General features: G+C 44.7%; 1 protein-coding gene across 1 annotated transcript; it reads right to left on the bottom strand.

Moving 5' to 3' along the window:
• Positions 1 to 6,195: 6,195 nt before the first annotated feature.
• On the bottom strand, positions 6,196 to 21,731 carry RAE1 (ribonucleic acid export 1). The gene is made up of 12 exons (XM_045529596.1): positions 21,551 to 21,731; positions 18,460 to 18,556; positions 17,765 to 17,869; positions 15,915 to 16,007; positions 13,469 to 13,555; positions 12,379 to 12,465; positions 12,185 to 12,256; positions 11,167 to 11,274; positions 10,607 to 10,713; positions 10,447 to 10,522; positions 9,665 to 9,859; positions 6,196 to 6,656 (listed from the first exon to the last, which is right to left on the bottom strand). The coding sequence occupies exons 2-12, from the start codon at positions 18,547 to 18,549 to the stop codon at positions 6,570 to 6,572; spliced, it is 1,107 nt and encodes a 368-aa protein (XP_045385552.1). The 5' UTR covers positions 18,550 to 18,556; positions 21,551 to 21,731; the 3' UTR covers positions 6,196 to 6,569.
• Positions 21,732 to 24,611: the final 2,880 nt, after the last annotated feature.

Below are 24,611 nucleotides of genomic sequence, written 5' to 3'. Positions count from 1 at the left end.
TTAAACAGCACGAATTTATCCTCGTACAGTTCTGGAGGTCGAAAGTCTGAACCGGGTCCCAGTGGGCTACAGCCAAGGTGTTGGCAGAATCCATTATTTCCTGGCCCTTTCCAGGATCCAGACGCCACCCACCTTCCTTGGCTCCCGGAGTACTCTGTCTTCAAAGCCATAAGGGGCAGGTGGCACCTCCCTCTGCCTCCTTCTTTCCCTGTTAATGACCCTGTGATTCCACGGCCCGGAGCAGCCCAGCAGACTCCCCGGCCTCAGGGCCCACAGCCTCATCACAGCTGCAGGGGACTTTGGGCCACGGAAGGTCACGTGCACAGGTGACCACCTCTGGGGGCTGGGGATTATTCTGCCCGCCTGTCCTTCTTTCTGTACCTACCTCTTCCCTGCACTTATCCGGTGCTTTTCACCCCTGGGCCTGGCAGTGTGCCCGAGTCACACATGCGCTGAAAGTATTTTCTATTTCCCGACTGATCGAAGGAGCAGAGAGGCCAGCTCTTTCTACAGAGAGAATGAAACTGGCTGGGGTCGGTTCCTCTGGTCACTAAATGCCATCCGAGCTGAATGCACAACCCTGCCCCTTGCCAGCTCCTCCCGCCCCTCTCGCAGAGCCCCTCACCTCTGCCTGCTGCTCTCCTCGGAGCTCCTGTCTCTCCTGGGGTCCAGCCCCGTCCCTGCACCACCACCCCTCCAGCCACACGATAACCCTCCGTGGCAAAGACTGCCCGTGTCACCACCCTTAATTCCCAGGGTGGGCTTCTCCCTGGGGCTGTCGTAGCATGTGTGGCTCTGCCTAGCTCTGCCCAGTGATTCCAGGCCTGCTCTGGCCCCGACAGGAGAGGCCTTCCCAGAGGCGGTCTCCACCAGTGTACACTTCTAAACCAGGGGAAGGAGGGGAAACACCCGGGAGCTGCTGACACGCCTGGATTGGGGTCTCTTGCAGCCTTTTGTCCCACCCTGGGAGCCCTGGATGCTGGGGCCAAGAGCGCCAGGAAAATGGTAGGTCCCAAAGAAATGTTTCCCGATGGGACCAGGCGATCTTTCGACGGCTCTGTCATCCAAGACCCGCCCCTGGTGTGGACCTGCACAGACAGAAAGACCTTGGCCCACAGGGCACTGAGCCCCAGCCCCCAAAGATCCCTGGAACCTGTGAACATGTCACCTCACATGGCAACAGGGACTTTGCAGATGTGATGCAGTTAAGGGTCTAGAGACGGGGAGAGTCGCCTGCATCACCCAGGTGGGCCCTTTGGGAGACGTGACCAAGGAAGCCGGAGGTTGGGGTGACGCGCCACGAGCCGCAGAATGCTAGCACCCACCAGAGCAAGAGATGGCTCCTCCCTTCAAGCCTCTCGAAGGAACCAGCCTTGCCGACACCTTGATTTTAGTCCCCTCAGACTCATGTCGGACATCCGGCCTCCAGAACTGTGAGAGAACATGTTGCTGTTGTTTCCAGCCACTAAGTGTGTGGTAATGTCACAGCAGCCACAAGAAGCTACTGTAGCTCACGTCAAGAGCTGAGCTCTCGTCCCCCCAGGGAAAGGGAGACAGTCCCAGTGACAAGTTGGGACACTGCAGAATAAGAACCCGGGACAGCATATTCTTCTCTTTGAATAGTGGAATGACCTCAGCCGTCTCCTGTCCCGAAAGTCGTTCCGTGCCTGGGGTCTTTCCCATGAAGAGAGGGTGGTGGGTCCCTGTGTGTAGTGCGGACAGGTGTGTCTGCGAGGGATCGAGCTGCGTGAGGACCGAGGGAGCCCTGGAGCCCAGCTCCACGGTGACGCCTCCCCTGGCTGTGCTGATCTTTGATCCTTTGGCTTCGTCCGGATGGTGAGGAGAAAAGCTCCAGAAGGAAGTGCCACAGAGAACAAGGGCTCTCTCGAGCAGAGACACAGGAAGTCGGGCGAGCCAGGCATCTGGGCACCTCCTCAGCCAGGCTGAGAAAAGCAGCCGCTGCTGGTTTGAAAACCATGAACGCGACAGTGTCACCTGAAGCCTACTTGCTTTTGATCTTTTGGCACATCACAGGTTAGCAGGGGAGGGAAGCCCCGTTTTCACAGTGTGGTGGCAGCTAATCCCCGGGCTGCAAGCTGACACTGGGTAAGGGCCGAGCACGTCCCTGCAGGGGCAGTGATGGCGGCGCCAGCCCGGGGAGCCCGCCCTGCCAGCGCAGCGCTGCCACCACCCAGAACTGCCTGCCCTGGGAGCCAGCCACGGGCTGAGGCTGGTTCTGCAGACCCTGCAGCGTCACTGGGTCACACTGCAGAAAGGAAAAGGAACCTAGGAATACCATGGCGGGCGGCTCGAGCTGCCATGACCAAGTACCACAGAAACGTATTTTCTCAGAGTTCCAGAGGCTGCAAGTCCGAGATCAAGGTGTCGGCAGGGCTGGTTCCTTCCGAAGCCTCTCTCCTTGGCGTGCAGGTGGTCTTTTCTCTGTCCTTGTCTGTGTCCAAATTTCCTCTTCTCATAAGGATACCAGTCCCATTGGATTAGCGATCTAACTTTAACTTAATTACCTGTTTGAAGACCCTATTTCCAAGATACAGTCACAATGAGGACTGGGAGTTAGGACTTCAACATGAATTTTTTTGGGGGGACACAAGTCAGCCCATGTGTAATAAATCATAGTTTGCTTTTGTAGGCAACTGTCAGTTGTTAACCAGAATCACGCTGGGGCCTCCCAAACTGGTCAAGGTGTCCTTGCAGCAAAGCCCCACGAATGGGGCCCGAGGGGTGGACTCAGGTGACATGAAGTCCCAAGAGATGAGGAGAATGGAGGCCTAAAGGATGCACGGGTCCCCCAGCACCGGAGGGAAGCCTGCCTTAGTTGACAACAGCAGGAAGCACCATGCTTCAAATGACAGCCTCTCTTGCACCTGCTTTAAAGGCCAACCCTGGGGCCAGAAAGATCCACAGGGAGTGCAAGTGATGGCAAGTGCGAGGTCAGGAGGGGCCAGGGTGCAACCTGGAAATTCAATCTGCTCCACTGGGGAAGGCAGTGGGGTCACTGGTGCCACCTGCTGGTCTGACCTAACACAGCCTCCCTGGGGAGGGTGCTCCGGGACACCGAGATCTCACGCCAGCTTGGCCTAAGAAGAGGAACTTCTCACCAGCGCCATCCCCTCTGGCAGTTACGGTGGCAGCAGCTGACATGTGAGCACTTATCACCGGCCAGCCACGGGGGCACTTTTCACCCGTGGTTTCTGACAGCTATTTTTAATGCCTCCACTTTTACAGATGAGGTCACTGAGGCTCAGAGTTGGTGACAGAGTTGGGGCGTGAAGGCGGGAAGTCCAGCTCCAAGCACGTTACTTTGTGATGTGCCTGAATATATTCCGTACTTGTGGCTCCATTTTTTAAAAAAATGCTGGTTGCAACAACACTCATTTCACAACCTACGAACGGGGCATGATTTGATTTGGAAAATGCTGGCTTAGACGTTTCTGTGTGTTCAAGAGCATGTGTCTAATTCACTTCTTACAGAGGCTTTCCTTCAAAGGAGACTCAAATTTTGGTTGAATGAGAAAAAACATTATTTCCCAAATGACCTCCAAAATGACAGATGGGCTCTAACAAGCACCTAAGATACATAATGTCATCTCAATAGAATTTGCCAGTGCAGTGAGGTACATTTGTCCGGTGGAGATGACTTTAGGAGGTACATTTCATTTCCATAGTATTATTTCATTTCCCAGGTTTTTTGCATTTTATTAATTCTTATGGTTACTTTCTATTTTAGATAAAAGATACTAGTTTTCCATATAGTGAATTTTCCTATAAATTTATGGTAGCAACACATTTGTCTTACATTTTTAAAGTGGATTAATTTAAAGAAAACTCCTAACAGTGAGGGCGCGGCTGGGTGAGCGAGCTTGGGCAAGTGCGCTGCGCCCGGCTGTTTCCCCTCCCTGCTGGCGACGGCGACTGCTCACTGTCAGCAAGCTGGGCACCCGCACATCCTCCCTTCTTCCACCGAATCGTCCTTCACCAAAGGAGCCTCTGGCGTGACTCGAGCACTAACAAGGGCTGGGGAAGGCAGGGTTCGGTCGCCCCCCCCCCGCCCCCGCCCGAGAGGATTTCCCCAGGAGGCAGGCTCGCAGGGGCCTGTGCACACACGTGGGCACACGCAGACAGGCGTCACACACAGCCATCATACTTCCACGCTGTTTCCACTATCTGTCTCCAATACACAGGGTCAGACCAAACATAATAGGAACGGAGAAGTACCCCTTCCTGTACACAACCCCAAATCCGAAACACCTCACAAAACACCTCATTTCAGCACCATCTGTATACTCAGTCCTGGCCACCAGGCCCGCGTCCACAATTAGTTGCCAAGGAAATGGCGTTACAAACAAGGAGGAGAAAAGCCTGGCAAAACCGAACGGAAAGATCAAGTGAAAGCCTGACGCTTACAGTGGAATCCGCGTGGTGGACAGAGGATAGGTGTATGTTCACCGTAAAAACTCCTCCAACTTTTTGTGTTTGAAAATTTTCATAATAAAAGGTTGGAAAAATTAGGTGAAAGGGCACAGCATGTCTTCCCCATGAGGTTTACATATTCCACTTTCGATGAGAGCGGCGCTATTTTTAGCAGGGTGTACAGTAAATATTTAATGGCAGAATATGACCTGACATTTATTAAAACAAAAAGTCAAGATTACACTGGTATCTTTTTGAATTAGGAGATGCCATCAAATTTACCAATACTAAATGAGCACCTACTGCATGCAACTTACAGCACAGGGATGATGAAGTTTAGGATGAAGAGTTCCTCGAAGACGCCACATACGTTTTAGGAGGCCTGACAGTATTTTGAGCAGTGTAATGATCTCAGTGAACATTTACTGGTTCGTCACCGGCAAACACGCAGGGTGTGTTTGTGCTTTAGGTTCTGGGAGGTGGAGAAATGAGTCTTGCACATCCTGGTGGCAGCAAAGAGCTCCCGACTCCTGGTTTCTGGCAGCCCAAGTCCACCCTTGGTTTTAAGCAAATATTTTAAATTTGCCAATCACAAAAACTACCCCCTTGGTGAGGTAGCAAAGCCCAATCCTGGAAAAGAACACTCTAAAAGGCCCATGGTTTTAGACTCATTAGTTTGTCATTTTCAGCCAGAGCCAGTCACCAGCCTGTAATAAGAGTAACGAAACTCCAGCTAAGCTGAAGCTGACTAGTCTGGTCCCACCTCAAATGAAAGTCAGCAACTGAGACCGTCACGCTCGGATCTCTCCCCATGGCAGCCTTTTCTACTCGCTAGATCTTCTCATATGTGCAGATCATAAAACCACATGCCTGATTCATAAAGGGAAGGGAAAAATTAGCTGTAAACAGTTAACCTGAAAATTCACATTTTTCTAGTGCACCTGCCTTTTTATATCTAAAAAATAGATTTTCAGCCAAAAAAACAGGGTCAAAGAATTGATAGGTCTGAATTCATTTGTGAACTACCAAAGAATTTGAACCACTGAGCGCAGACAGTCTCTTCCAGTAGAAAATTTTATTTTCATTGTTTTTTATGAGTAGGAAACACATCTTACAGCATTAATACCAGAATTTCACACTCAACAAGTCAGAGTTCACACACCAGCCCCAAACAATGAGGCGTAAGAAGCATTTGGGATCACAGGGTAAAAATACAATAGACTCAAAAGTCAAACATTAAGTTGAATTTCATTTTGAATACTTACCAATCGGGAATTTTAAATTACTATGAAATAAAAAAGCAACACCAAAATGATCACTACTGGGGGCACACGTTTGGAGCAAAGCCCATGCAGAGGACCTGGGTTCTACCCTGAAAGACATACAAGTGTCACCCACTTGGGCCTTGCAAGGCTAACCCACAAAAGGCCTGTCACTCAGCACAAGGAACAGTCCCCACTTCAGAGTCACTAGGAAGTCTGCACAGCAGAGCCGGAAAGCGCAGGAGATTTTGAAGAAGGAAATGAAGGAAGTAAGGGAAGAGCACATTCAAACTCTGCCCGCCAACACTTGGAGAGGCTAAGACACTCCACATGGCAGAAATAATTGAACCTCAGGATTCCCTTTCCCCTAAGGTACAAGATTTCTGCATTTCCCGAAGGGTGTATGAAACCATAACTCAAAACCCAACACTGATGCCAGGCAGGATGACCATTTCTGAGGTCACTGGGTGGGGCAAAGGGAGACAAGGACAAGGAAGCTGAGTAGGCAATCTTCAAAATACTTTATTACAAAATACAGTACAGGGTTCATAGACTGTTTTCCAATATTCTCTAATACATACACTGCCGAATGAAGCACTGCAAAATAACCTGGCATCGCCCTCAAAAATCTAACTTCTATAATAACTTCAATCCCCTCAGAGTTACAGAAAAACTCTGCAACAGGCAGTGGAATGGAGAGATGGCAAGTCGCCGTGGACAGCTGGGCTCTTGACTGCTCAACAATGACATGGTTTTCTCCAGGGGTTGAAATCCATGTCTGTGGCTGACAACCCAAAGCTGGGATCAAATTCGTACAGAGACGAGGCAGAGTGGAGAGAGAATGACTCCAGACGACCCAGAAGTCTCAGGCTACTACTACTTCTTATTCCTGGGTTTTAGCTCTTCTGCTGCATTACGTAGGAAAATGTAATTTTTCTTTTGGGGATTATAAAACTCATGTCCCTAAAGAAGAAAAAAAACTCAATGAGTTTATTATTAAAATCAACAGCATTCTGTGGCCACTTTTTATCTGTCAAGTCCTGTGCTATGTGCTTGAAGCAAAATCTCTCAGGGTGCAGGGGGACAAAACAAGACAACAAATATAGAAATACAAGTCAAATGGTACAAAAAAACTTTAGTCCTCAGAGGCTAAGGACCTGGTGCAAGTCTGTCATCAACACCCTGCTGGGAGGGACTGTCTTCATTTGTTTGTCTCTTTGGTACTGAGCCCCCTTTTAACACCCTACGCCTTTAATGCTAAGATAACTGCCCTGGGGTCCCCTGGTCAGGATTGGCTCTGACCTGAGAGGGTTTCGCAGAGGAGAGGACATCTGGCCCACGACGCGTCACAGGGATGAGGACCCAGGACGACCTGCCCACACAGGAGCAGTGGCACAGACACAGGGATGCAAGGCAGTGAGCACGTCTGCTCGTGCCACGCGGGAGGGGATGAGGGCTGTGCAACGTCAGAGGGGCCCCAAGTGTCAGGATGAGGCCAGACCAGGAAGGGCCGTGAATGGCAGGTCGAGGCCTCTGAACGTTACCCACAGGGACAAGGAAGCCTGTCAGTGGCGTGATGAGATCTGAGTTTTAGGAAGAAAGGCGAGTGGGGTGGACAAGGCAGACAATCTGCAAGAGTCAGCAGGCAGGTGGGCAGGTGATCCAAGGCTGGGAGAGCAGAGGGGCGTGGCGCTGCAGAGCCGTGTTTCCAGCCTCAGCCGGCGGGAGGGCGCAAGCTGCTGTGCTCAGCTGTGACCACTGATTCCCACCACAACATACAAAGTGCAGCTTTTGTGAACAGCTATGTTCAAGCTAATAATATTAATCATATGTGATCACGATTTTATACCAGAGATAACAGTCCTTGAACTAAGAACAATGAAAAATTCCTGAAGCAAAATTTTTCTTTAAATAAAAACTGGAATTTTTGTAACCCCCACGATAAATTGACATTAATTGCTTCGAGGAATTAGACTACTTCAATTCTAAGCAGCATTCAGTGCAGTGAGATTTCCTGCTTCTTTCAATTTACTACTGTTTTTAGTGCTTACGATGCATGGAGCCCCGAGTGTGATGTGAGCTGAAATGCGGCACGGGATGCAGCTGCTGCGCCGAGCGCCTGAGAGATTCAGTGAAGGGCCCCACGGAGGGACCAAGGCCTCAGCCCCGCGCAGGCCCCGACCTGCACAGCCTCAGCCAGGCAGAACCAAAACCGCACACTCTCTGCAGAACTGCGTGCACGGCCGAACCAGGTGTGTGGACAAGCAGACGGTGGCATCCCCATGCCACGGAATACGACTCGGCACTCAAAAACAACAGACGAGCAACACACGCCGCAGCACACGTGAGTTTCAAAATCATTCAGCTCAGCAAAAGCAGCCAGGGGAAAAGAGTACATAGTATATGACTCCATTTATGTAGATTCTAGAGAAAGGACACTAATCCACAGTGACAGAAAGCAGATCCATGGTTCTGTGCACGCGGGGGAAGGATTACAGCACATACACGGAAACCTCTGGGGAAGATGAACACGTCTGTTAAACTCCCGACTGTGGTGACAGTTTCAAGGGTATTTACAGATGTTGAAACTGATCAAATTGTACACTTTAAACACGTCCAATTTACTGCATTTCATTGTACCTCAATAAAGTTGCTTTAAAAAAAAAAAGGAAGCTGCTGCTAAGCAAGCCCTGGAAGAGAGGGACACAGGAGCAGCCTGGCGGGGCAACGGCTGGACTTCTCTGTCTCAAGTGAAGGGCCTCAGGGGCCAGGCATAGCCATCCTGCTGAGACTGGGAAACACGAAGAGAGAAGGGGGAGAGGCCAGGAACTGAGTTAGAAACTGCAAGTCACTGGCTTTTGTGGGCAGAGCCGGGGCCTCAGGAACAAACACTTGGAAGAACCTGAGGAGCAGCTCAGGCTGAGACAGCAGGAGAAGGCCGGCAGGTAGGAGCCCAAAGGGATGACAGGAGGATGGTAAGCAGCGGCTGGGAGGAACCAGGAAAGATAACGGGAGAGAAGCCAAGGGAGGAGAGCACTGCAGAGGAGGAAGGGAGGGACCACAGCGCCTGACACAGGAAGGAGGGAAGCTCTGGACTGGACAAGGAGGATGTGGCCATGACTCCAGGAGGCCAGAAAGTACCTGGCAGTGGACTGACAAGAGGCCAGAGGGCAGGGAACAAAGAGGGCAGGTGCTACCCACTCCCCCAGCAAGCTTAGCAGTGAAGGGCTACAGGCTTCTCAAGGCTTCCTGTGCACTTAAACACAGGGGAAGCAGCTCGGGGACAGGGATAGAAGATGGTGGGAGAAAAGGCCGGCATCAAGAAATGGAGTGTGTGAGGGACCGCGTGTGGGCTGGGCAAGGGAGGCAGTGGCCAGTGAAGGTGGACATGCGTGGAAGACACTATGGTAGGGGAAGGTCTAGGAAGCCAAAGGCAGAGGGGTGTGGGAAGAGAAAGATGAAAACCACAAACATAATGAAGGCGTATTCTTCAGAACTAACAGCTGAGAAGCCGGGAAAGTTGCAGGCTGGTCGGTAGATGACACACTTCATGCGGGGTCTGGGCGGAGTCTGCACGTTTCACCACGGCTCCCAGAGGCCTCAAAAACGCAGCCATGACCCTGCCAGCTTCTGACTCCCCCAACCAACCAACCAACCAACCAAAGCTGCATGACGCACCCTGCGGTCCCCTCATGCGCTCCCAACTGCATAAATCACTCTCCCAAAGCATCAGCCCCTCCAGCTTGCCCATCCTTCTGTACCCAGGGACAGGGCAGCCTGTGACCGCTTACACTACGTGGGCACTTCCTGTGTGCCGGGCTCTGACCAAAGGCTGTAATGAATCCCCACAACCCATCAAGGAAGCCCTATCTCCCCTTACAGGGAGAATCACAACTCAAGCCTATGCTTTCCCAACCCAGAGCCCGATTCTGCTGCCTTAGGGCACCCAGAGCAGGGCTGGGAATTCTCACCTTTGACCAGTCATAGCTGGAAGCATACGCAAATATGTTTCCATTGTGATTGAAGCAGCAAGCCGATATCGGTTGATCTAACTGTTCTGAAGTTTTTAGTTTTGTTCTGGCATCTTTGTCCCAGAAGCTGAATCTACCATCAGACCCCACAGTTGCAAGGGTGCCGTGAACAGGATGGAATGCGATTCCATTTACCTGCAAGGATTGATATACACAATGAGAAGCCAAGGCAGCAGATGGAGAAGCGGGTTTCGTCAATGCACGCTTCCTGTTTGAGTTAGGAAACCAAGTGCACACACACACACACACATTTCATTTGAGCTGGCTGCCCACTGATTAGAAGAAAAACTAGCCACGCTTCCTGCATCAACTGCCAGCCCAGAACTAAATCTTGTCTCTTGTGATGAGCACACATCAGCAGAAGTTAATGTGTGTATTCAGCAAGTACCACCGAGGCATGTATCTCAGGAAAATGCCTTTTTCTTTTTTAGCAAACAGCCACTTCTCAGTCTTAGCTATGTGTGTAAACTGTCAGAAGAGGTAGAGACTCTCCCAAAACACCTTAAGCTTGCATTCAGAAATAAGAGAAGTAAGCCAGTCAATATGTTCATAAAAACAGAAAACCAGAGCCTACAGCATAAGCCATTTATCTCCAGACATGAATACATACAGGTTCTTCAGTGCTCTTCAATGATTAATCTTTTCTGATCCCATAATTACTCAGCCACCTCCAAGTCAAGTTTCTAGATGTATTTTCAAGGTAAAAGTTTCTAAAAACATACCGCATAGATGTCTTGAGGAGCTGAAGTGTTGGTTCCGTTAGATCGATGACATTTAAAGGTAAAGTTATCTTTGGCACTGAAAAACAAAGGCCCACCTAAGTTTTCCTTTCTAAAAAAAAGTCTCAAGTGCAAGTTTGCAAGCTAATTGAGTCCAACTTACGGATTTGGGGGGTTGATGTAGTGAATAGCAACTCTCCCCTCGATACTTCCCAGGGCAAAACCAGTTGGTTTGTTCTGTTTGTCTTTAAAAATAGCTACACATCGATGCTACAGTTAAAAGAAAAAAAGGATATTATCATGATGTAATATAAGATTTCATGACTAATGTGAAGGAAAATCATTGTTACCTGATTTTTAGGTTTTAGAAGAACCAGAAACATATTACTCACATAGGATAAAGAAGCATTACTTTCTAACTTTTCGACACAGGGTCTTGCTCTGTCACCCAGGCTTGAGTGCAGTGGCTTCATCATAGCTCACTGTAGCCTCAAACTCCTGGGCTCAAGCGAACATTCTGCCTCAGCCTCCTGGGACTACAGGCATACATCACCATGCCCAGGTTAATTTTTTAAAAAAATTTTTTTGTAGAGAGGAGGTCTCACTATGTTGCTCAGGCTAGCCTCAAAACTCCCGGCCTTAGCCTCCCAAAGTGCTAGAATTATAGGTGTGACTACTGTGCCCGGCCTAAATACATGCTTCTTGAGTTGACTTATGACCCACCTGATGTTTCAATGGAGATTCTATCCTCCTGAACTCAGAGGGTTGATTCTCTAACTGATAGACAATGAGGCCCCTCTCTGCAGTCGCCACCACGGCCATAGGGTATATCTAGGGAATGGAGGAAAGCAGAGAATGTGCTTTTTCATACCAACATATTAGATCAATTCCTTAATCACAAAACTGTCTGAATTTTTTTTAAGTTTAATAATCCAATGATATCTACATGTTTCACAAACCTAGACAAATGGTATTGGAAAGTAGAACCTTAATATATTTTTAAAAGACTTGTTTTGTAAAACTAACTATAAAAATAAATGAATATTTAGAAAATATCGCAGGAACTGAGAAGAAATAAAAATCATCTGTACTATCTCTCCAAATGATAACTGCTAACATTACAGTGTATTTTATATGTGTGCGTGAACTTCTGGGTAATTCCTGTCCTTTACTCCAAACATTACATGAGCATCGGCCCATATCACACACTAGAGGCGGCTGTCTTCTGTTCCTCAAATGAACCCAGTGTTTTACTATATTATATAAGACAAAGACCATTTGCATCCTTGATTATTTCTCTCATGATACATTCCTAAAAGTGGAATTACTGGGGCACTTGGTACAAAACTTTAAGACGTATGACTAAATGAACCGGCAAAGTTCTTCAGTTTCTATCCCACTCAGAGACAGTCCCCAAAGACCCAGTACCACACCACAAGGTTATGACAAGCTTCTCTACTGTCACACAATAAATGTCACACTAGGGATGGTATGTAGCTGGCTGCATATGTTCAAAAGAGTGACCAAATACCTTGACACCCAGTATTTAGTTAATTCTGGAATAAATGCAGCACAACAGTCTCCCAATTTAAGACGACTGAGGCAATCTGAACTATATCCCTCGCATCTCTTACTAAAGCGAGAGGGAGTTTTAGATAACCCGCTAACTGCAAGGTGCCATAGGGTGAGAAACGCTTATTTGTTTTATAAAAGGAAATATACATTAAGTGATATTTCTTACCACATCAGCACAGTAACACCTTTCAGGGAGTTGCAAAACCATCATAGGATTTGATGATCGAGTATCCCAAAACTAAAGGAAAAAAAAAAAAAAAGAGGAGCTAGTAAGTGAGCATTTGGAGCCGACATCCAAATGGCGTAAGAACAAACGCTGAGCTTGATTGGGCCATATGATACCTCAGCTGCATATCGTACCTTTAAAGTCTTATCCCAGCTCCCAGTCATCACACAGCTGTAGTTCGGAGCTTTGATCCAATGTATGGTCTTAACAGGAGCATCATGCTTTCAAGAAGACAAAAATAAAACAGGTTAAGGTAAATGTAACAAGGTGCTAAACAGCTTTAGTTCTGGAATTCCAAGAGAAAGCTAATTTAAATGCTGAGGTCAACAAATATCAAATATCAAAGGATAATAGTGCTATCAAATATCAAAGGTCAACAAATATCAAAGGATAGTAGTTGCTTCCCCATGACCAAAACATTCAATTTAACACAAAAGTGTTTTTGATTTTTATCCATAGTTAAGTAATATGTGAGAGTGAAAGTACCCCTCCCCAGGAAGATATTCAGCAATAACTAGTAGAGAACCCCACCAGTTTTTTCACAAAGGTGACATGAATTAAGAGATCAAGGACATGCTTCTAGTATACAGTAGTATGATCTCAGCAGCGAGTGAAAATGTTTCTGTCAAGCAGCTCTTCCTGAACCCCTGGACCAGGCTGGACGGTCTGGGTCTAGGTTCTCTCACCTTCATTACTTCTGCCCTCTCTTAGCATTCTTCACACAAGAACCTGCCTATGTCCCTGAGCAGACTGTAAAAGCCCCAAGGGCGTGTGCAAGTGTCCCTCTTGCTCACTGCTGTATTTCTGAGTCCCAGTGCAGTGTCTGACAAATAGCAGTCATTCAATAAACACTGGCTGCACGGATGAGCAACGAAATGTAGCTGGCAGAAGGCAGCCACACACGGGTGTGGGAATGTCAAACACGGGAATCTCAAGGACCACCTGTAACTTGTGTCGTTTATAGATTTTAATGTCACTAACTCTTTAGGATGCCATCTACACCTATATGGAAGACCCAGGACAAAATAATCTGAAATACTAGTAAGAGTGAGAATGGTTATAAAACTGGTATTTTTGTGCTAAAGAGGTTTCTGGTATATTAAGTCTAATTGATTTAATAGAGTCAAACTGCATTTTCTATAATAGAGAACTACTATAATTAAAGAATCATCACAATACTGGGTACCAGTCTCGTCCAACCTTTTTACAGGCGGCTTTTATTACCTGCGCAATCTGTATTGCTTGATTACTGTTGAGGTCCCACATTTTAGCAGTTTTATCACACGATGCTGTAAATACTTTGCTCCCATCCTAAAATAAAATGTACAAAATTTTGCATTCTAAGGAAAATTAAATCTCTATATATAGATATTAATAGGTTAGTCATACTGAGGCAAATTTTGTTTTGCAATTTTTATTTTTCACCAAGTTTGGCTTTCATGCCTCAAGGCAAGTGGGTCTTTGCTGCCTCTACATATGTGGTTTCCACTCCCAGCTGTGCCTACTCCTCCCAGGCGAGCCCATGCTCCTCCTCTAAGGCTCTGTGGGGGAAGCTAAGCACACAGCTCTGCAGCCAGGAAGGTCTGGGCTTAGGCTTAGCCCCTCACTTATTGTGATCTCTCAAGCAAACCCCTTAACCACTTTCTGATTCTATGTAGATTTAATCTAGTTGTCACAACTTTCCACCAACTGTAATTCTTAATTGTTTCTGTATCTGTCCTAGGAGACCATGAGTTCCCTGAGCACAGGTCTGTTTGTTTGTTTGTTTGGCCTACTTTGATTTCCACTATATCCCCTGGGCTTAGCACACAATAGGTGCCTGATAATTAACTTGGCAAAGAGACTGAGCTGAAATTTGAAGCCAGGCCGAGCCTGGATGAGGCAATGCTAAAAAGCTGTAAGCATGTGGTTTACTTTTCTCTTTTTAAGATTCAGCCCAATTCTTGTCTCTTTTGTAAAGCATTCACAGAACTCTTCCCAAACTTCATAGCTGCTTCCTGTGTTCTCTCCCGCCTGCACCATTCATCCTGCCTCCCTCAGAACTTAGCTCACTGAGTCCATTCCTGCGTTTGATCCCCCTACTAGCTGGTCTGTAATTTGGGAGACAGGAATAGGTTATATTCACTGTTATTAATAGAAATGCCATAGCCACTTGATAACATTTGAGCATCATAATTCCTCTATCAGTTCATTCTATTTCTTGTCATACTTTGTAAGAAACTTTGAAATTCTGACCTGTTACCCAATTAGTAAAGAAAGATAGGCAAAATAAATTAGAAATATTTTATATCTATTCAAGCTGCTACTTTACTACAGGAAAAGCAGGCTGCATCTGTAATGAACACTTCACTTTCCAAACTGTTCTCATATATCTACTAATTTAGTCTCATAATAACTCAAACAGGTATGTCAGGAATACATTTTATAGACTGACAAAAATGCCTTGAGAAGCCCATCACTGCTAATGAATAAAATCGGAGCAACTCTGGCTCCTAAGCCATCTCAAAATATTTATAAATACAATAATTATTTCTCATATATAAGCTAAATAAGATCAAAGAAATAATAAGATTAAAAAATGACAATGTAAAATAGAATTATTTGACAATTTCTCATAGTTAAAACATACACTTACCATATGAGATAGCAACCCCACTGTTAGATATTTACCCAAGTAATGAAAACTATGTTCACAGAAAATCAGTATGTAAACATTTATAGCTGCATCATTCATAAGCACCAAAAACGGGAAACCCAATTGGCAGACGGTTGAATAAATGGTGACACGTGCATAGAAGGGAAGACTACTCAGCAATAGGACAAACTACCAACAGACAATCACACGGATGGATCTCAAATGCAATGTGCAGAGTGAGGCAGCCAGACTCAAAATGTTACATGCTACAGGATTTCATTTATGACACTTTCATAAAGGTAAAACTTTAGGGACAGAAAACAGATCAGTGGTTTCCAGGAGCTAAGAGTGGGAAAGATTCGACTACAAAAGGGCAGAAGGGAATCTCTGATGGATCTGCTCTATACCTTGAACCATAATTCTATGCGTTTCTTAAAACTCACAGAACTGTACACTAAAAATGTTCAATTTTACTGTAGGCAGGCAAACCATACCTAAGAAACATGACTTAAAAAAAATAGGTACAAGGCCTGGGTGGGGACCTCTGCAGGTGAGGGGCCTTCAGGCTTAGCTTCCTTAGCCTCACAGCACATCTGCCCCTGACTGTCAGTCAGGCCCCTTTATATTTTCTCTTCTTTTGGGTTCAGCCACCAGCAGCAGTGGTAGGAGGGGGGGCACACAGGCTCCCGACACCAGCTGAGCCCCTCTACAGCCGCAGCCCATGCTGTGCTCCAGGAGGCTGCGCACTTGCCCTGGGTGCTTCACCTGCCCTGTTGGTTTCTCTGTAAATGGGCCCTTCACCAAAAAACTCTCCCCAATCACACACACAAAACTTAATTCAAGAAAAGCTTTCAGAGCGAGCACCTAACTAAAGCTAACATTAAAAACATCAATAAATTACTATATTTACATTCAAAAACTTAGAATTCCTACAATGTAGATACACACATGCTAAATTGTGTTCAGATTATTAAATATTCAGAATTACACAGTACTTTAAGTGAAAGAGAACATTAGAAATGGAGTAAAACATACGTCACTCCAGCAGACATCTAGCACAGGCCCGGTGTGCATCTGCTGGGCTTTTGGAATGGTTTGTCCATTGTCTTGAACTTCCCAGCAGCGAACCTGTGGTAACAGACAAATTAATGCAAACAAAGCAATTCATGAAATACTACCTACATTTAACACCTAACGATTAACGGGGTACAGTTTAACTATACATGGACTTCTCATATCAACCTAATTATCTAACTTTAAAAACAAAGCAACTGAAATAAATATGCCAAGCAGCTGCTTTCCTTTCCCTAAGCCATTAAAATATACACGGTCTACTGCTTACACCTAAAACTGCAGAGACTTTTTCCATCGCATCTACAAGGTATGTCTTCTAAAGCAGAATATCACTTACCCATTACCATCAGGACAATCAAGACCAAAGTGGAAACTTACCTCTCCGAATACTTTATGTAATTTTCCCCCTGATTATAAAAGCAATGCAATTTACTTAGAGATTTTTCTAACTACGAAAAGAAAATAAAAATCATCCTAATCCCACCATAGACAAGCAGTTAACAGCTCGTGTGCTCTCAAGTCTTCTTTTCATGTACACATATTTTCTTGAAAACACTAGATTATTCAGTATCTTTACTTATCTCACCTGTATCATTAGTCTATTCATCTTTAAACATTCTAACATTTTTTTTTAGCAGCAAAACAAGTGAAATATTTCCAGAAACTGCATGTAAAAAGCCAACTTGTTCAACCTGGACAACGCTCCTCCCTCTGTTCTCTCCTGGCCCAAGACCCACGGCCTCGCTGCTGCAGGCCAGTGTGGATCCTTTCCCAGACACTTGCACACCACAAACTGACTGTACTGTTGGATATCACAATTTTCACTAGCATCATGTTTTTATGACAGGCAATACCCGGCAGCGGCTAGGAGCACAGACCCTGAGTTGGACTGTGCTGGCTGGTGCCTCCTGCTTTGCCACCCAGACAGGTGACCCAAGGCCAGTTATTTTGCTTCCCGGGACCTCAGCATCCAATTCATAAAATAGAGATGACAGTAAGTTCACAGTGCTTTAGCTGTTATAAAGAATAATCTTAGACAATGCATATAATGCACATTATCAGATTTCCTCAAGTCCCAGAAGGGGAACCAATGAGACAAAGGGTATAAACTTAAGGATCTCTGAATAATGTTGCCAATTATCCTCAGAAGAGCTCTGCCAACTTATATACCTACCAGCAGCACATGTAAGGTTTCAGCTTACCCTTCCTGGTACTATTATTCTTTTAAATTTAATTTTGTTAATTTGATAAGAAAAAAAGAGTCTATCTTATAAATTGGCATTTAAGTGTCTGACTGAATGGTTAAGTTTATTCTCCCTTTTGTGAAGCGCCTCATCACATTCTTTATTTTTCCACCTGTTTTTCTTTTTTACACTATGATTTTTTTTTATCTGTTTTTGTACACAAAAGTAAATACGATGTTAAAGGATTTGTGTCATCTAAGTTGAAGAGTTTAACATATACCTAAAGAACACTTTCAGGATGCCAAAAGGGAAATTTGTGTGCGCATCAAGGATAATATTCATTCTTGACAAATATTACATTTGATTTGGGAATATACTTCAACATACTGAACTACAGTAGGAATTTCTGAACAATGCAAATAATTGTGCTTTCCTAACAAAAATAAGCGTTAAGAACACGTGATGTCTGCTGTTCAGAAGGGTTCATACCCTCTAAATTGATGTCTTTAAAAAGGCTATGCATAAGTCTTAACTCTGATTCACTCACTTGGGAAAAAAATGGAACTAAAGCTAACTATGCCCATACAAAGAGGTAAGTTATAAAACACGCATTTAAGGAGCACTTACATCATTAGCCCACGATCCTGCAATAAGAAAGTTCCCAGGCAAGGTTGGTGGGCTAAAAGATAGACAACCAATGCTATCATCAGGAGAAGATGTTACTTCAATATCCTGGAAGGAAAAGTCAATGTTAAAACGTATGCATAATCACAATTTAATTCAAAATTGCTTTCTGTCTCATTAATCACCTAACAGCAGACTTTCCTTATGCTCACAAACCAACTGAATTGGACCTTTCCTTACTTTATTAAAAAGAGGAGTAATACACAAACCAGTGAAAGCATTAGCACTGCCGGGACTGGAAGCAGCACTCTAAATGAATGTCCTCAGCCTTGTTTTCTACATGATGCTCCACAGGTCACCCTTGCTCCAGTGCTTAATCACAGTTATCAACTGCCCTCCCTTCTCCCCAACCATGGAAATTCGGATTGAACAGTCCTGGGCCAGGCCCTAGGAATCTGCTGCATTAATAAGGATCTTGGGTAATTCTGGAGATGTGGCAAGTCGAGAGGAATAGGACACTAGTCCAGGGGACACATATTATCTGTGCTCTAATGCTCGAGAAAGTTGGGCCAGACAGAGTTTCAGAGATTTCACACCAAGGGAGGCTCCCAAGCCATCTCGGATTCTCCCTCTGTCCTTGATGTGAGAAACTCTGGCCTGAACTCTTTCTACAAATCCTGTGAAGCTTTGTGAGGTACCTTCATAGGGTTGTGATTATCTGTGGTTGTGCTGCCAAACATGCTGGTTCCACCAGTTCCAAAACCCGAGGTTGTTCCAAACAGACTCATTTTGGCCCTAAAAAATAATGGGAAATGTTAAGGACAGGTTCTTTCTTAAGTAATAAATATCACTGATAGAAAGTGTAAAGATAATTAAGTCACAGAAGAGAAATATTCTAAATGGCTTGAGTCTAGGCTTCTCTTCAGAAGAGATCTAAATAAGCAATAAGCAGAGTGCTTTTTATTTATTTTTTATTTTTTTTAGAGACAGAGCCTTGCTGGAATGCACTGGTACAATCACAGCTTACTGCAGCCTTGAACTCCCGACCTCAAGACATCCTCCTGCCTCAGCCTCCCAAGTAGCTGGACTACAGGTGCACACCACCATGCTTGGCTTGTTTTTTAAAAGTTTTTCATAGAGACGAGGTCTTGCTATGTTGTCCAAGCTGGTCTTGAACCCCTGGCCTCAAGCGATCCTCCTGCCTAGGCCTCCCAAAGTGCTGAGAGTGATTACAGACATGAGCCACCATACCTGGCTGCAGAGTGCTTTTTAAAAATAAACTTTTTCAGAATAGTTTTAGGTTACAGAAAATTGTAAAGATAGAATTGCCACACATTTCATATTCAGTTTCTCCTATTGTTAATCTTATATTAGTGTGGTACCTTTATCACCATTAATGAACCAGTATCAATACATTAGATTTTTTTTTCAGTTACCAGCTAGAAAAATAAATTCTTTCATTCTTTACACAGTTAGTGTACACCAAGAGTACAACAGTAAACAACACAGAAGGTCCCTATTCTTTCTTTCATGTTTCCACTTACCAGGAGTTTACTTTCTTCTTACTAATTTCTACATTAGTTTAGGTTTAGGTCAATGTCTCTGCATGAAATTTCCAAGAATAACTAGTCCTGGCAGTGATTCAGCAATTTCTCTGTCGGATGAATTTTAAAAAGTAATCCACTTTAATCCGCTAGACTACCAGAATATCTGCCATTATGTTGTGCACGCTTAGCCAGCAAGAATTTCCCCTACCCCAAGGTTTTTCCTGGGTATCATGGTCTAGCAGACCCATCAGGATTTGAACAGGGCCTCTGCCACTCACGAGAGCTGGGAGTCTAATCTCACTAGGCCTCATTTTCCTGCTCTGCAAACACAAAGAATATTAACATCTTCTCCAGGGCTGCTCTGAGGATCAAATCAGATTGTGCAGAAAATGCAGCATCTAACGCACAGTGGGTGCAATGAACAATTTTCTCTTCTTATCTCCTTCCAAGGAGAAAGTCTGTGTATTGTAACTCCCCAATGATTCACATACACTGATGCCACATTGTAACTGTTAACCAGTTAGCAAATTTTTACACCCAGAAGTCTACCGTGTCACCTTTCCAAAAGGAGCATAACAGCTGAGTGCCATATTTGCTTACAAGCATAACATCTTAAACAAGACAACACAGAATGGAGAAACCGCAAGGAATTTGGGAAGGCATTGAATTTCCCCGGCTTCATAAAAAATAAGCATGTGCAGAAGCAAAGGTCAGAGCGACAGCTAAGAGCACATTTATACCTCAGAAAGCGACTTTGCAAGAGGACATGGTGCTTGCCAACCACACCTCTGCCCTTAAACGTAGAGATGTACTTGAAACACTATAGTTAACCATGTGAATGGATGGCAAGACTTCTGCAATCAGATCCAGGAGCCAGCTATATAGCTTTGGGCAAGTTATTTAACCTTGATTTTCTCATCTGCAAAAGAGAGACGCTAATATCATCAACTTCGCAGGGTTCCGCACATACAGCGCCCAAAACACTGTAGATTCTTAACAAATGTTACTTCCATTCTATTCCCCTTCTTCAACCTGAATCAAGTTGGGAGAGAACATTTCTGCACTAGGGATGAACTTAGGGAAAAGAACATGGTAGCAAGAGGCATATCCTCGTGTTCATCAGCCCATTTGGACGTGTCATGCTGAGCACTGGGAAGCTTCAGAAAGTTCAGAAGGCACAGGTACCTGTGGAACCTACCTAACCTCTTCTCACTTTCCCTCCTTGCTTTTCCCTCCATTCCTTTCTGCCAGTGGGCACTGCAAGCTCATCCCTGCCTCGGAGCAGGGATGGTTTGCCTGCCCCCTCGCTCCACCCCGCAGCTGCCTCTTCAGATCGCAGAAATTGCCTCCACAGAACTTTTTGGAGTGATGGAAATGTTTTAAAACTGCCCTGTTATGATGTTTACACAACTACATGAAATTCCCCAAACTCATCTAAACTTACACTTTAAATGGGTAAAATTTTATGTTATGTAAGTTATACTTCAACAAAGCTGTCAGACATATTCTTTTTAAAAGTCACCTGTTTGGAGGCTTCCCTAATTTAACACAACCCAACCTTCAATCGCATTCCCTTGTTTTCTTCACAGCATCTGTTACGACCTGGAATTTCTTCTTTACAATCAACCTCTTCCCGAACAGAATGCCAGCGCCAAGAGGGCAGGGACCTGCCTGGATTCTTGCCTTAATGTACTCTTGGTCCCACAGCACAATGCCTGGCCCAGAGCCGCTAGTATTTAATAAATACTTGCCTGAAGAAATACTGCCTGTACAACTGTACACATATACATATACAATAAATACTTGGCTGGCGAAGACCGAAGCAGTTTCAGAGAGTGGTAAGTGCTACGAAGGAAATGAAGCAGGTTGGCACGGGAGCGACTAAAAGAGAATGCCCTTCTGCGGAACAGTCAGGGAAGGCTTTTCTGAGCAAGTGACATGTGTCTGACGAGAAGCCGCACATGTATAGGGAAGGATGGAGGCGACAGACATTGCTATTAACTCAGTGAAGCCCCTCCCGGGGGCCTCACTTTCCCCAAGAGCAAAACGACGGGTTAGACCCTAGGTGATCCCCGAAGGCCCCTTCCAGCACTGACTTCGCTTCCAGGGGCCACTAATGGGGCTGGGTCAACGGTCCGGCTCGCGCCCCAGCATCTCGCCGCGAGGCTCTCCCAGTAGAAGGGATCTGGCCTCCACGGAAGCCATAGCGGCGAGCACCGAGGGGACGCGGCACGGGGCTTACCTAAGAGTCGCGCCCCGGCGGGAAGCGGCAGCGGGGAGCGGAAGGCACTGGGGAGCCTCAAGAGCTGTTTCGGCGCGGAGGAGAAGAGGGCGGGGCGGCGCGTACGGGAACCCCAGTAGCCCGGGGTCTCTTCACTCCGGCTGTGGACTCTTCCCCAACAACCGCGAAGCACCGCGCATGCGCCCCAGAGACACTTCCGGTATCGCCCGGAAGGCATCCAAGAAAAAGGCCCCTCTTCCCGCAAGGAGATCGCACATGCGCAAAAGCCCTGTTGACGGCGAGAGGAAGTCCTTATGCCAGCAGTTTGCGAATTGGTCGAAAGTTGGTGTAGCCGCTGCAAGTTGCTAAGCGACCGGTTTTGTAAATCCGCAGCTTGGGCTAGTGGATGGCAGTTAGCTGTTTTCGCTTGTGAATTAATTAGCGTGTTTAAACGTCTGAAAAAATTCTGATTGCTGTCAATTCACGTGCAAGTCCTTCCGAGGAGCTGCTGTCAAGTCGGCCGCCTGGGTTCCCGCCCTGGCCTCTCTGTTTGCAAACTGGGGTACCTTGAGCCACCCCAGGGCTCTTTGGGCCTCAGTTTCCTCCTGCATGTTGGGGATAATACCTAATTTCCAGGCTGCTCTTAATTAGGGTCAAGTGAAATCAACACGTGAACAACTCTTGCTGAATGTAACATTCTCTAGAAATGTTAAGGAACTGTTATGACTCATACACAGGCCCTCTCCACATATTTCAGCTTATTGGTGTTTCTTCCCCTTTTAGAAGTGTCTGAAGAAGAAAGAGAAGGAAAGAAAGTAGGTGGGGAAGGAAAGAAGAGAGACGGAAGAGAGGAAGAAAGAGAAGGGAGGGAAGGACAAAGCACGAGGAAGGGATCTCGTGAGGCTGTGGTGCAAACACTGGATCCTCTACTCTGCTTGTGGTCTGCGTACCTTGACCTCCTCAGGCAGCTTTTGGACCTGTGAGATCTTGTTATAAAATACAGATTCAGTAGATCCAGTGTGGGCACGAGAACCCACATTTCTACCAAGCTCCCAGCTGAGGTTGCTGGGCCCCAAACCACAGTAAGGACCAAGGATCTAGATCAGGTATTTAGAATTACGGGGAGCTTTTTAAAAACTCTGATGTCTGAACTGCACGCTCAGAGATTCTGATTTAGTAGGTCTAGGGTGGAATGGAGAGAATTAATATTTTTTAAAAAGCTCTCCAGATGATTCTAAAATGCAGCCAAGATTGAGAACCTCTAGTCTAGATGATATAATAACTAGCACTATCCTGTGATAGTTCATCACAAAGCAAGATCAATAAAATTTGTATACATGGGTGATTACTGAGCCATACAGTATGAGTGAAAAATCATTTAAAAATAGAAAATAATTAAAATTAAATTTTGGTAGTGGATATCAAACTAGTAAACTTTTTTGCCATTTTTACACAGGATATTTATGAATGTTTACAGTTTATATTTCCATTTCTAGGTGAATAGAAACTGAACATGCTTATAATTAATTAATTTTCATTTAAAGTGATATTTAGTTTTGCAATGTTAATTGAAAAGTTCTAATATGGTGGTTTAAAGTCTTGTAAATAGCTTGGTTGGAAAGCACACATAAAGCATAGCTTTGCAGTGAATCGGGGCATCCAAAGCTGATGACCAAAACATCTGTCAAGAAACTTCTTCCGTCAAGAAGTACACAGTATCACACAGAAATTCTCACTGCTTTCCCCAAACTCTTTTGTTGTGTCTCAGACTCTTCCATCCCATTCCTTTAAAAAAATGACTCAAAAATATTTTAAAGAAATTTCCACTCAAAATAAATTTGAGAGAACAGTGACCTTCTGCCAGCAGAGTGTGACCTTGGCTTGTTTTTATAGGATCATTTTCTTGGTGAACAGAAGTTCATTTAGCAAACAGAAATGTTTCTCAATAGTTCGTTACAAAAACATTCCACAGAAAACATTTTAATGTACATGTGCATGAAGCTTAGTTTTGAAAGCATCTGTTCTTTTCAGCAGCACTGAACAGATACCTACATCAAACTAGCAGTTCAACAGAGATACTTAGTAAGGAAGTCATACTAGAAATCCTGGCAGGTTTTACCTGTTTTTGTAGCACGTGCACTGTTTTGTTTTTTTCATGAAATCATAACTTCTGAAATCATTTAACATCACCAATGATAACAGTTAAATTTCCTGGAAATCTTGGGCTATTACAAGCAGCTTTTATTTTATAAGGGTCATTATGAACCCTTAAGGAAAAACAGTCTCTGAATGTGTTTTTTATTGTACTAGTTTTTATTCATTTTAATTACAAACAGATTCCAATCTAATGTTATTTTCCTGATTAAAATTATGGAAATATTCAAATTAGTTAAGTAGATGATGGTAGATGGGATGACTGTCAGCAGTCGCCATCTTAAATATCTATTTTACAGTAATCCTTTTTAGAAACCTATCATAAAAACTATAATTCTAGATGGTTCCCAAATATCAACTAGCATTAATTTTTCATCTTCATCTAATAAAGATAGGTAGTAAAGTCAAACTATAGTGTATTTTGCTCTCCTTCCATTTTCATTTCCCAAGTAACTGAGAATTATTTTAAGTAAATTTCCAATAACAAACTTGAAATGATTTAATTATCCAAATTGGATATGTCTGCAAGCCTTCTTAAAATTTGTTTTTTAATTTGAATAACTGTTGTAGATTTGTCATTCCCTCCCATTTTGATAGTATATCCTAATCCACACGTGTTGTAGGTTAAACATATTTTTAAGTTAGTAATTTCCTCCTTTACAAAACTTGTCAAAGTTCAGTGACATTATTACATATTAAGAAGTATGGTATAAATTTAAAAAAAAACTTCTGTGATTCATAAAAATGTTTTTTAGAATTTTTAATAGTTTCACAAGTCAGTCAAATTAACAGCATACCAAAATGTTCTCAAAATTAAATGTTTGGTTTCAGTGATACCAGGGAATACAACATACTTGTTAATGTCACAGGCATGGCATCAAGGGTCTTGATTTGACACTGGCCAAAAATAAGATTGATAGATCTTTCC

This window comes from Lemur catta, chromosome 17 (assembly GCF_020740605.2).
Source record: "Lemur catta isolate mLemCat1 chromosome 17, mLemCat1.pri, whole genome shotgun sequence".
NCBI classification, from domain to species: domain Eukaryota; kingdom Metazoa; phylum Chordata; class Mammalia; order Primates; family Lemuridae; genus Lemur; species Lemur catta.
The sequence above is the reverse complement of the archived record's forward strand: the minus strand, read 5'-3'. Positions and strand labels throughout refer to the sequence as shown.